General features: G+C 34.8%; 1 protein-coding gene across 1 annotated transcript; it reads left to right on the forward strand.

The window, feature by feature from the left end:
• Nucleotides 1-1,594: 1,594 nt before the first annotated feature.
• LOC140770495 (serine/threonine-protein kinase STY46-like) lies at nt 1,595-12,286 on the forward strand. Its single transcript, XM_073111715.1, has 16 exons — nt 1,595-1,922; nt 2,460-2,574; nt 3,736-3,827; nt 3,988-4,107; nt 4,452-4,506; nt 5,153-5,263; nt 5,631-5,681; nt 6,254-6,429; nt 6,519-6,626; nt 7,354-7,427; nt 7,556-7,731; nt 8,713-8,808; nt 10,293-10,373; nt 10,467-10,520; nt 11,550-11,684; nt 11,806-12,286. The coding sequence occupies exons 1-16, from the start codon at nt 1,711-1,713 to the stop codon at nt 11,881-11,883; spliced, it is 1,734 nt and encodes a 577-aa protein (XP_072967816.1). The 5' UTR covers nt 1,595-1,710; the 3' UTR covers nt 11,884-12,286.
• The last annotated feature ends 1,099 nt before the right edge of the window (nt 12,287-13,385 follow it).

A 13,385-nucleotide genomic window follows, 5' to 3' on the forward strand; every position in this document is an offset into this window, starting at 1 on the left:
TGAACCGAGTTGAGGTCAATTTATTTGTAGAGATAATAGTAGTGATGTTAATAAAAATGGTGAGATATATAGGATGAGAGCAGAAGGGATAATGCTAGATGATGATGGCGTGGAGTTTATCTGTGATTTAGAAATGAAAAAGGGAGAGAAGATATGGACAGCCTTAAAGAGAAGGGGAATTAACGGATGAGGAGGAAAAAGCTAGCCGACGATTAGGGTTTATGAGAGGAGGGAGAAGAAAGTTAGCCCTATTATACTAAGGGGATCGATAGTCAAGAAGGAAGAAAATAGCATCAGAAATGTCATTATTCTTCCATAATCCCAAAATGTCTGTTTTTCATATATTTAGGAGCTAATCAAAATTTAAAATAATTTAAATTAACTTTAACACAATGATCTCGGCGTCAGATATTTGAATGTCGTTAAACTGGCATTCGAACACCGTTGGATGGACTACAGTCTTAGATTTAGACATTCAAACTACGACGACATCCATTCAAACACCAAAATCCAAGAGCAGTCAACATATTTTGGCGTTCGAATACTAGGCTGCCATTATTTGAATGCTAAAACTCGAGATCATTTATTCTTCAATGGGGCTGTGGCTTTCAAACTCCAACAATAGTTATTCGAATGTCAAAATCTAAGATCACTCATTCTTCGACAAGCCTATGACATTTAAACATTATGTTGCGACTGTTAGAACGTCGTAGCCTGAAACTGCTACCGTTGAAAATAAAGTTCTAATGATAATATGATTTGGCCTAGCAAACACCATGTCTCCTCTAAGGTGATCCTATCGGCCGGATCACATTATTTTGTAACTTACTCTCCTTTTTCTTTCCTATAATTTTTATATAATATCGTACTAATACCCTCTTCCTAATCTAATCACCTTACCCTACCAATCTATAAGGTAATTTAAGTATCTAAAAATTATATTTAGTATTCTAATAAAATATTCCTTGGTAAGTAAATTCTCCATAATAATAAAAAATTGTCACCGAATCCATAAGATCAACAAATTTAAAACTATTATTATTTAATATTAAAGATAACGATAATTTAGAAAAAAAAATTGAAATTGAAGAATTATATATATATTTTTTAGTCCTTCCATCATTTGTTTGTTAACTTAAAACTTAACCCAAGACGTGGCTCGACATTTTTTTATAAAGTGGGAAAAGAAGGTCTTATTTGTAATATAGTTAAAGGTAGGGTGTTATTTATAATTTTCTGAACGGTATTTGCTCATCAACTTCTTCATTTTTTAAATCGTATACATCTATGTCAAGAGTAATTATAAGTACTTAGTAATATCCTCGGACAACTAAGAATCATCCGTACTATGCAACGTAGCATTTTAACTCTCTATCGGTCAATTTGAGCCTCTAATTTTTTTCTAATGATATCTAAAGCCTACATAGAGTGGTAAGCAGAGGGTTGAAATCGAAAAAAGTCGTAGAAAGACGTGGAAATCAAGATAAGGCCACGATAATTAATCACGTTTTGACCAACGAAAAGCTAGTGGGCTCGGAGAACAATTATCGGATATTCTTAGCAACTATATAAGAAAACAAATCCCCCTCCCCCACTTCCTCATGCCTCCCATTTTCTCTTTCCTCTCCTCTCCAAAACTGTAATTAGAGCTCTTCTTTCACTTCTCGTCACGTGAAATTTGAGAACGATCTTGGGGTCTTGGCCACGCTAATGGCAATGGAGGACGCGCCTGAGAGCTGCAGTAGCAAGGGGACGGACGTCTCGCATGGGAGCTCGCGGAAGCAGCAGCAGCAGCACCACCATAGGAAGTTGGAGGTCTATAACGAAGTCCTCCGCCGTCTTAAGGAGGCGGAGCTGCCGGAGACGCTGAATCCGAGATTCGACGACGAGCTCTGGGCTCACTTCAATCGACTTCCAGCACGGTAGGGTTTCTTGCGAAGAGATCCCGCCTTTCTTGTCGGGGATCTGAGTTTTGTGGACTAGGTTGAGCATAATTGGATCCTGGAGATGGTCTCGCTTTTTCGTAAACCGTGTAGTGATATAATTTGGCGTTTTGGTGAATGCTTGGTCTGGGTCTACTGTCTAGTCTTTTGATTTCTTATCGAGATTCTTATTGTAGCATATCGGTTTAGGATGATGGCTCTGAGCTCACGTCATTAGCCCAGGGTCACGGTAGGGTTTATCTCCTCAATCTTTTGTCGTATATCACGGCAAGATTTTCATCTTTCTTTTGCAAATCGACGATCTGGGTTTCTAAATCAGGGTAAGCGTGACTGATGACGAGACGGTTATTGTTTTGTAATCCGTTTGATGGTATAATTTGGTGGAAGATATTTGATGTGCTTCTGCTTTTTTGATTTCCTATTCAAGTTCTTGTTGCAAGATATCTGTTTACTTTGATGGCTAATTTTGTTTCTTTCTGATTTGCCCACCTTGTTTGTCATATTTTGGTTTTATAGATATGCGATGGATGTGAATGTCGAGAGGGCAGAAGATGTTTTGACGCATAAGAAATTGCTCGAGCAGGCCCGAGATCCTGCAAACCGGCCTGCATTTTCTGTGCGAGTTGTTCAGGTAAAGGTCTTTTAATTGCTTTATGTTCTAAATATCAGATAGTGGATTAGATTTTGGTAGATTGATCTGAGTAGTCAAAGACTTGATTGGTAATTGCAGTATATATATATTGCTATTTAGGTAGACAATTTCATTAAAACTCATTTGGTTAAGATAAGATCTGATTCTAAGTAACGAAAAAAGGACAGTTATTTTCCTTAAGTAACCAAACTCTTCTGATGAAGAATAATTCCTTCCTGTGCGTGCTCGATAAAGAATAGTTCTTTTCTTTATGCACCTTACCTTTATTTTACGGTGACTGTAACCAGTAATTTTATACTTAATTAGGAGCTGTATTAGCTTATATGCTCACTCCCCCCTATAGACCTAAACGTTGATGTAGGTCAACAGCATTCATTTAGATGAACTATTTTACTGAAAATTTCTTAATCTATTAATATTTTGATATTGATTATTTGATAATTTGTCTTCTAGTCTCTTTTATTTAGAAGAATGTAAAGTTGAAGTTTCTGATATTTAAGTGTCGCAAAATGGCATTGAAGTTGTCAGGCTCTACAATTTACTGAATGTCATATCATATACTGATGCTAAATTTTTTCACAGATATTTTTACTTAAATTCTTTACTGTCTTGATATGCATGCTTCCAAATTTTGTTTAGTAGCATGTACATTCTGCAAGAGCTCCTTTAGCCTCCATTATGATCATGCATTTCTTATTCTGATCGCAGTTCAATGATTCTGTGTTATTGTTAAGTTATTGGAGCATGTATGCGATACTTAAAGAGTTAAGTTTTAGTTAACTATTTTTTTCCCATGATAGAGTTATTGTGATTCCTGAATGTCTTTCCATTTATCAAGGGCTTGAGTAATTGGATTAGTAATTTTACAGAGAACATAAATATAGGGTAAGCCTACCTTGTTATGTGACTTAATGGAATCTCAATTTTTCTTTCGAGATAATTAAAAGATCTTGTGCTATCATTTTAGATTTTATCCGTTTTCTCTTGAAGCTCCATGCTCCTTCTTGCCCTGCTTTCTGTTCTTTCAAGTTCTTTTATTACTTTCCATTTTGAAAGTAAACTCAACCATGGGCTACTAGTGCTATAGATAATAACTATGTATCTGATCCACTGCTTCATGGAAAAGTATTTGTCCTGTAGGTATCTCCAGTTCTCGATTGTAATCAGGGTGATTCTGTTGGTTCCAGCGATTCCACGGAGGCAGTTTCTTCTAGATTGTTGTGTAGTCAGAGGTATGTTGTTTCTCTCTTTACTGTTCAAATTGTCTCAAATGTGAAGATAATATCTTATCTGCTTGTTATAAGATGCCTTGTAGACTGTAGTCTATGGAAGATTCATTCCAATTTTCTTATTCTATTTCTCTTTTCTTTATTTATGTTGTACAATCCTCAGCATTCACCCTCCTCCTGCCTTTGGTTCATCTGCAAATCTTGAGGCACTTGCCCTTGAAACCAGCAAGTCTCAGGCTCAAGATGATGATAGTGTTGCAGATCCTGTTCAACACTTTTCCAGGTGATTATTTGTTTTAATTGCTTTTATTGTTGAACCATTGTACACAAGAATTATTAGATGGCATTCAGTATTTTAAAAACATTATGATTTTAAAGATGTATGCTGATTGCTTAAAATGCAAACATCACTTCTAGTGAGCATGTCATTGAATATTCCCAATGTTGTTTTTCTGCGTCAATAAACTTGCGATATTCATATAGCCATAGAATTTTTTAGGAAGTATTTATCTTTTCATTCTGGCAACTGTGCTTGTCAACATCATAGAATGCTCATTCTTAAAATTGTGTCTGCTCTGCAGAACACACTGAATTCAAATATATTCTGATATAATTTCAGCCTTTCAGGCCCATGCATGAAATCACATTTTCGACAGACGACAAACCAAAGCTTCTTAGTCAGGTATTGTATTCCATTTAGAACTCAAGCTTCATGTCATCTTCTCAAAGGAAGAATTTATTTTGTATTTTGATTATCTATTCATTGAGAAAACTTCCTAATTATTTTACCATATTGGAGGAATAGATAGAACAAATAAGTTGAGAATTCAAAAAAGAAGCTCTAGTAAAGTATACTTGTTATATCACTATAGCAGTAAAATTTTAAGTGATTAAAAATGTAAATCAAGATAATAATATTTCTTTGGATGAATATGCATTATCTTCTCATAAAACACAAAAAGACTCATGCATAATATCTCTCTTCCCCAACATGTGGTAAATATCTACCTATATGAATAAAGGTATACAGGGAGAGATATCTGTCCATTGATAATTTTGGTACCCAATTCCATGTGTTTTACCAAAACCACTTTTAAGTGGAGCTTACAAGTTCTTTAGCATTTAGATGACTAGTATTGCAATGTCACTTTATAAAAAATATCTGAGACACATTTCATGATCCTCATCTTTATAATAAGTAAGTTTAGTCTTTTTCTGCTAAAGAATCGCGAATGAAATTATGGTAACCATTTTGTACCTTTTCTCTCGTTGATGACTTGTTTCACAAATTTATTCTGCAATAATATATATTACTCTGATATTTGCAGCTTACTTCTCTGCTTGGTGAGCTCAGTCTTAACATCCAAGAAGCACACGCATTTTCAACAACTGATGGTTACTCATTAGATGTCTTTGTTGTTGTTGGCTGGCACTATGAGGTATTCTTCATGTCTCAAATTCTGAATCTCTATTCTGTGGTCCCTGTTTAATTGTCTGTGAAAAAAAATAACCCACATGTTCAACATGCCTATGTATATATTATTTCTTCTTCATTTGCATTTTATGGATAGTTTTATCTGCAAAATGTGTTCTGCATTTGATTTATACACATCCAGAGCAAGCTATATATTGACATTTCTGATATACTTGCTCAATACTACAATGAGTATCAAAGAGTTGGTGGTCTTTGATGAAGCAAACATTTGTATTTGTTAAAAGAATCAACTTTTCTCCTACTTCAGTATATATATGTATACTTGCATTAATTCATCAAGCAACATGCTTAGTGTTTTTGACTATATTTAGGAAACTGAGCAGCTAAAAGGGGAACTGGCGAAGGAAATTCACAAGATTGAGGTAATCCTCTCTCTCTCTCTCTCTCTCTCTCTCTCTCTCTCTCTCTCTCTCTCTCTCTCTTCTGGTCTTTCTTCAGTTCACCTATGTGCAGGGTAATTTATTGGACTGTTAAAGGGTATCCTTTTCCTGAGAATTGGCTTTTGATGCTAACAGCATTGGTTTTCCATCACTTATTTTTATTATTTGCTTGTCTAAATCATGGTATGTGTTAAATCTTTTTTAACGACAATATTGTGTCTGTTTCACAAAAACCATTTTAAAACTCTTCTCATTTTTTTAGATGACCCATTCCCCATTAATGCTCATGTGTACTCCGCAAAAATATAGCCTTACATACAAACGTGACTGGCTTCATGTACACCCTCACTCGCTTTTAATCTTTTACTTGCATTCTTTGAAGTTTGTTGTCTTCATCTCTTGTACTTCTGTTAAAAATTTATGCATCAGCAATCCTTAGGTTTGTGATTCTGTTTGGAAATCATCACAAGTTTCTTGGTTCATTTCTTGAACTGTTATTAGTTATTTATACATTAGCTCTCTTAGGTTTCTGACTCTGTTGGAATTCTGTACAGATGCAAACGTTGTCAGCATCTAATTCATGGCCTCCTCTAATGGAGAACACACAAGCTGCAGAGAAATTATCATCTGACCATGTAGCGATACCTACAGATGGGACTGATGTATGGGAAATTGATGTCAACCATTTGAAATTTGGAAATAAAGTTGCATCTGGATCTTATGGTGATCTGTAAGTTTCACTTGCTGACCATCATAGAATCTCCTTTAACATTGTATAGTCACTTTCTCTTATTTTCTGTTTTTTTTTTCAATTCCCAGCTATCGTGGTACATACTGTAGTCAAGATGTTGCTATTAAAGTACTCAAGCCTGAACGTATTAATCTGGATATGCAGCGAGAATTTGCTCAGGAAGTCTTTATTATGAGGTTGTTGAAGCACTGCTTTCCCTTTATTTTGTGGTTGACAAATGACATCTGTTTGCTCCACATTTGGTTGGCTTAACAGCAGTTAAGATCATGATGTTCTTATCATACAATTTTTTTTTGGTGTACCTGGTGAGCCATTAGTTTTGATGTTTCTGATTTTCTACTGTGTGCCGACAAACTTTTGTGTTTTACTGTGCTGGTCTTTCCTTTCATCGTATGGTTTTGGCAATTGCTGTAGAATCATATGCAACTTTTAATACGTCATATGATTTACATGGTTGTTGATGATTTTGCAGCATGCCTACTTTGTTTTGCACTTGTGATTTTCTTGTCAATGTTTTATTTGTTCTAAACATGCATTACAGTCATAAAAGAATATGTTCTGACACTCATGCTATATGTGGCATGCTTTCTTTCATAGTTGTCTATAAGTCTATATCTATGCGCCTTTCATTGTCATTTACTTTTATTTCGTAGTCAGAGCTCTGGTATCTTTTTGAACAGTATATGATCTGATTTTCTGTAAAAAAATCTGAATGCATGTACTTTTATACAAGTGACATGGAAGATGTCAATAGGATCTTATTCTTTAGAACTTTAAGTGCATTTTAAGTTTATTAAGCCACAGAGAGGAACAAAATCCTTACCTCTCTTGGAAATTATTTGTTATTTATGTCAAATATCTCTTTTGTCTAATTTCCTTTTTCCCTTACTTCTATGCTTGCAGGAAGGTTCGTCACAAGAATGTTGTGCAGTTTATTGGTGCATGTACCAAGGCTCCATCCTTATGTATTGTTACAGGTAGGAGCTTAGAAATTGAGATTGTTACTTGATTTCATCTCACTGAGCATATAATGCAAAGGTGATAGTCGCCTCATGTATAATTTTGAGTCTGAGGATCTTCTTCTTAATCTTTGTATTATCCTCAGAGTTTATGTCAGGGGGAAGTGTATACGATTTTCTCCACAAACAAAAAGGTGTATTCAAGCTTCCAGCTTTACTCAGAGTTGCAATTGATGTATCAAAGGGAATGAGTTACTTGCACCAAAATAATATTATCCACCGAGATTTAAAGGCTGCCAATCTTCTTATGGATGAAAATGAGGTAACTTAAGAACATGCTGTAATTAGTACTTACCTAGAATAATCTAAGATCAGGATAAACTGATGGATCAGTCATGACATTTGTCATGGCTTAGATATTTTATGGTGACACATGTAGCTTTAGCTGCTGTCCCTTAAATGTTTGATATCATTATCTATTTTGAACATTTCAAGTTTCAACCACTATCCTCTGCAGTTATTTTCTATTTGCATTATATTTTAGCTTCTTTGTAGTTTCAACACATTGATGGACATTTTAATGTTTTCTCTAGCAGCCTGCTACTCTTGTCAAGACACATCAAGCTTAATCATTGTTTCAATAAATTGACTTGCTTGTACGGAGCATATATTCTGAATCTCTTTTGGGAATTCTTATACCATCGATTCTTCTGTAGAATGCAATTGCTTCCAAATATCCAGACAAGAGAAAATGCCTTTTTGTTAATCCTTTTCCTTCAGCTTGTCATCATACTTTGTTAGCTCGTCACCTTTAGCTGGATGAACGTACAATTGTTGATATTTTTCAGATCATTTGTGAGATCTTCCCAATGTTAATCTTTAAACAACTTGAGAGTTTAAATCATGCTGCATTTCTTCTTCCATCCTCAGACGACATCATAATTTTCCTTCATTAGCACTCGCCATGTGTATCCATTGTATGTGGAGAGACTCTGTACTCACCTATTTATATTCGTTGCCTCTTGTATGTATCTATTTTGTTAACAAATCTGCATTAAAACAAATATCAACAGGGGTGCTGGGCTGCTCGTATTTCCATGGGTTTGCCTTGGTATCATGTTCACTGATTCAATTGATTAAAATAAATGAATCAATGTGTCTTGTCTTTTTCTTTTGTTTAATTACTTATGTACATGACTTTTCTTCTTCCATATCAATCTTGTCTAGTGGCTGCATCATCTATTTTGCAATCCACCATCGCCCTTAGTATAGTTTGACTCTAAATAAATCATTTATCATACAGGTTGTGAAGGTTGCTGATTTTGGTGTTGCACGTGTCAAAGCTCAATCTGGAGTCATGACTGCAGAAACTGGGACATACCGTTGGATGGCTCCTGAGGTAATATCTTTGAGATATTCTGTACTTATCAATTAAGTTGCAATATTTATTGATGTGGAACAATTGCCATCATATGGTCTTTTCTATTTTGTCTAGGATGGTATATTTATTTAAGTTTGGTCATATACATTTGATTTCCTAAATAGATGAGATGGGACTTATGCACCTATTTAGCATTTGTAAATATTGGAGCAGGTTCATTCTCAGTCTAAATGAAGAGCATGGGAGATTGTTCTCTGAAAATTTTGCTGCTGCTCATATGTAGTGCTCAAGAAAGCCAGTATTTTCTCTTCTTTTTTCCCCCTGCATCTAAGATGGAACCAATACATACTTCTGGACTCCTAAGAGGGGTTCACTTAAAAGGTTTCATGAAAGATATCTCAACTTTAAGAAAGGTTTCAATAAGAGGTTAAGTTATCTCTTTATTCTTTAAAAAAGAAAAGAGGTTATCACTTATCACTTATCAAATGCAACTGAACGCTATAGTAACGAAAGCAATGTCTTGAGGTGAGAACTAACAGAGGTAATATGTCTATTAGTCCACATTATTATGAAGAATTGTTGCTATAAAGTTCAAACTTGAAGTAGGGAGAATTCTGATTGTGTGGTCGGTTTAGCAACTGCTTACATGCTGTTAAAGAAGTTCATTTGGAAATCTTATACCAAATTGATGTAGAAAAGTCTTTTAAGTTTAATCTTTCAAATTGTGTGAGTAAACAAAGAATAAGGCAACAAAAGGCTAATGTTTTTAAGTTTCAGTTATATGCTTCAGTATTATGATCTTGTTTGTTGAAATATATGTCCTACATTGGATTACAGTACAGCAAGCAAGAATAAGGCAAACAGTGAGACAATTTTACGAGTTGGCCTACAATAAAAACCAATACTTGTTAGTGCCCTATCATTATGTAGAGACTGTACCTATTAGACTGAAAGCGAGTGTTTACACTAAAAGAAGGCACCAATTCGAAGGCACCAATTCGATATGCTCAGCCTTCATTTCTGAAGAGGTTGTTGTGACTCAAAGCCATGACTACATCTGCACGGTGGTAAACCTTACCATCACACTAGGTGATGCCATCTAAGTACGTGGTAATACTCTGCCTATTGCAATGTGATGACTAGAGCATTAAATAGTCTTGAAGAAAAAAGATCACTGCAACCTCTTCAATTTCATCAGCTTTAAATACTTAATAAATGCTTAAATGCAAGCAAACTGACTGAGTTTGCTGGGCTCTTTTTCTCTTATATACCCTTCTTAATTGCAACATCAGAAATAGAAATTTTGCAATCACTTGGTAAGACTAAATGATCTTTTGCATTACGCAATTTGAATTTACCATTATATTATACTCTATCGGCTAAAAATACTTTGTGCTCTATGTATTCCAGTTGGTGATTTTGGCATTCATTTGCTTCATATTTTCCCAGTATAGATTCTGTATTGCCCATAGACATATTGCTTATTCATGGTCTCACTGTAGGTCATAGAACACAAGCCCTATGATCACAAAGCTGATGTTTTTAGCTTTGGAATTGTGCTATGGGAGCTCATTACAGGAAAGGTAATTCTAGCATTTTCCCAATACTGTATCAGTCATTAAGGTTGACGTGCATTTTCAATTATTTGATATTGTGTTTATGTTTTACTGTACTAGATTCCATACGAGTACCTGACACCACTACAAGCAGCTGTAGGAGTAGTTCAAAAGGTATGCCTCATGTTCCAATCTCTTCCTGGAACTGGTTGTGTTTGAATCAGTAGTATGAAAACATCCATTTCTTTGTTGTCTATAGGAAGTGTTGTGCAAGTTCAGGAAAAAAGTTTTAACTTGACAGAAGCTATATTTGGTTCCCCTTCCAAAAGGATGTTTACAATTCTGTGATAGTTGGCTTTCATAAGTCTTTACATGTCCTTTGTTGGACTGTCTTTGTTTAGTATATACATCTGTCACAACAACTAGCTAAATGTTAATTAAGAAATAAAGTGGTCAATCTGGTGCAAACTTCCCTCAAAAAATTTGTAATCGTCATCTAGCAAATTTCAACATAAACTTTATAGTACATATTCCAGGAATAATATCTGTGATGCTGGTTTGAGCAAGTTAAACATCCAAGTATCTCTTCTTGTCTCTGCTTAATGTGTTAAATATTCCTTGTGTGCAAATCGATTAGTTCCTATAAGGATGGATGGGGTTAAGGAAAAGAGTGATAAGGCATGCTCATTTGACTTGAGGTTAAATATGAGTAACAGATCAGCTTTTGCTGACTGAATGGAGGAGTTTCAGACTAATGATCAGTCAGTCAAAGTTTTACTAGTTGAGTGATCATGCTTCTTTAAGATTTTAATCAATATAGTAACTTTTTCCCTTTCTACTTTTCTGTTCTTAGTTTTGGAGCTATTCAATATTAGAAACTAACTACAATGTTGCACTTGAGGATGCTGATACAGTAAAGTTAATTTTCTATTGGATTTTCCAAAAAATAACATGCAGCAACCTTTAATTACTTTGTAGATGAACTAAAGACTTGAGCACCTATCCATATTCCATGTCTAAATATGCTATGCTCTTGGGATTATACATTATCAGATCTTCGAGACTGTACATCCTTGTCCATATTATTCATTGACATTTCCATAGGCTTGCTTACATATTTACATCATAACCTGGCATATTCTTTTTTTATCTACTTTTTTTACATACTTAATTATTACAACGATCTTTCTTCCTTGTCTACAGGGCCTGAGACCTACAATTCCAAATAATACTCGACCAAAGATCGCTAATCTGCTTGAAAAATGCTGGCAGCAGGACCCAAATGAAAGGCCAGACTTTTCTGAAATACTAGAGACTCTTCAGCGAATTGCCAAAGAGGTTCAGCATCCAGTGTTCAATTGTTGTCTACTTGTTTCTTCACTTCCTTATTTGGCCTATTGTCTCTTATCCTCATAAGTTTTTTATAGAAGAAAATTAGACTCACTGTTGTATCAAACAGGTTGGTGATGACTCTGAAGATCGCCGCAAGGAGAAAACGTCAGGAGGGTTTTTTTCGGTTCTCAAACGGGTCCACTAGAGCGAAATGCTGTCCATAATTCAATCTGTGCTGAATAATCTCATAACAGGCAATATCCAGTCCCTTGGTAGAGGTAGTACGTTAAATATATGTACAGTGTTCTATTTAATGGCCTCGTTCGCAGACCAAGATCCAAATGATTCAGTTCCATTATTCTTTCTTTTTTCTTTCATTGCCTTCTCATCATGTTAATGCTTTTGATTTGTTGTACTATCTCATTACATCGTCCATAACTAGGAAAGATGTTGTATAGATAGTATTACTGATCAATTTTCTCCTAACAAGTTTGTTGTATTAATGTCTCTTAGCCTTTGGGCTCTCTAAGAGAACTTCTGTTGGCTTGATTTCGTTTTGGTGGATATGAAACTTCTGTGATCATTAACTCGGTCATTCGTTTTTAGGATGCTTTTGGCATTGCCTTAAACTGTGGCAGGTGATGTCTTCCTTTTCTGATTCCTCCTAAGTTGGTAGCGTAATATAATCAATCTGGAGCATCTTTCATCTGCGTTGAACCTCAAAGTCCCCATATTTGATTACCATTAAAAAAGGGAAAAAGTTATTTTATGCACACTGTTTGCAGATTGATCAAATGGCTATTGTGCTAGAAATCAATTCCTGAGGTGTTCCTCATTTTACTAGTTATTTTTCCTTTCAGAACAAATCTTCTATCAGTTCTTTATGCTCAATATTCTATCTGGTGTATTTTTGGGGTTTTTTTTTTGTAATAACCTTCAAAAACATTATTTTGTCTGTATATATATACACTTCAGAGCCTTTTTTTTTGCATCAATATCCTTCTAGTTGCTTTTTGTTTACTCTACGTTCAAAAGCTGAACCATTTAATAGAAAAAGACGACGCCTTACGCGAGAGCAATAATAAATATACATTATTTAACGCAAGGGTATTTTTATCATTTTATTATTAAATGAATTGAAATTTAACTATCGGTTAATTTTTATGAGTATCAATGCAATAAAGGTTTAAGGGGATATTCATATAAAACCTAATATTTTGAGGACTACATAAATAAATATAAACTTTAAAAAGGTACAAATATAAATAAAAGAATTTAAGAGAGTTGCCATGTAAAAAAGAAAAAAGAAAATGACAAATCGAGACAAGAATGCTACATCAGTAATTCATGGCGTTCACCTGTCTGCAGGTGTCGTAAAAATATGGGATGGAAATGGAGAGAAAAAAAGAACAGAGAGAGAGAGAGAGAGAGAGAGAGAGAAGTAAAACAGAGCAAGAGTGGGGTTGTACTAAATTTGTGTCCCCCGAATATTTCGTGATGAACTCCACTTCTATTGAGCTTATTCCCATAATTTCAGCCTATCCAAAGCCTACAAGTTATTAACCCTTTAGCTTATGAACGAAAGGATTGTCACTGACCACTAATTACTGTTGCAAAATCCCATTATCTAGATACAACGACATAATAAATTCTCAATTTACATTTTTTTTTTCGTTCTCTTTCTTTTTCCAAACATTGTGGTACTAA

This window comes from Typha angustifolia, chromosome 2, assembly GCF_048772165.1.
Source record: "Typha angustifolia cultivar Huaian chromosome 2, ASM4877216v1, whole genome shotgun sequence".
Lineage (NCBI taxonomy): Eukaryota > Viridiplantae > Streptophyta > Magnoliopsida > Poales > Typhaceae > Typha > Typha angustifolia.

Bases quoted from the DNA above. Each gene is read 5' to 3' on its own strand.
- LOC140770495 (XM_073111715.1), top strand. From the start codon at position 1,711: ATGGCAATGGAGGACGCGCCTGAGAGCTGCAGTAGCAAGGGGACGGAC. The intron at 2,575-3,735 runs GTAAAGGTCTTT...TTTGTCCTGTAG, and splicing joins TTTCTGTGCGAGTTGTTCAG to GTATCTCCAGTTCTCGATTG. The intron at 6,430-6,518 runs GTAAGTTTCACT...TTCAATTCCCAG, and splicing joins TCTGGATCTTATGGTGATCT to CTATCGTGGTACATACTGTA.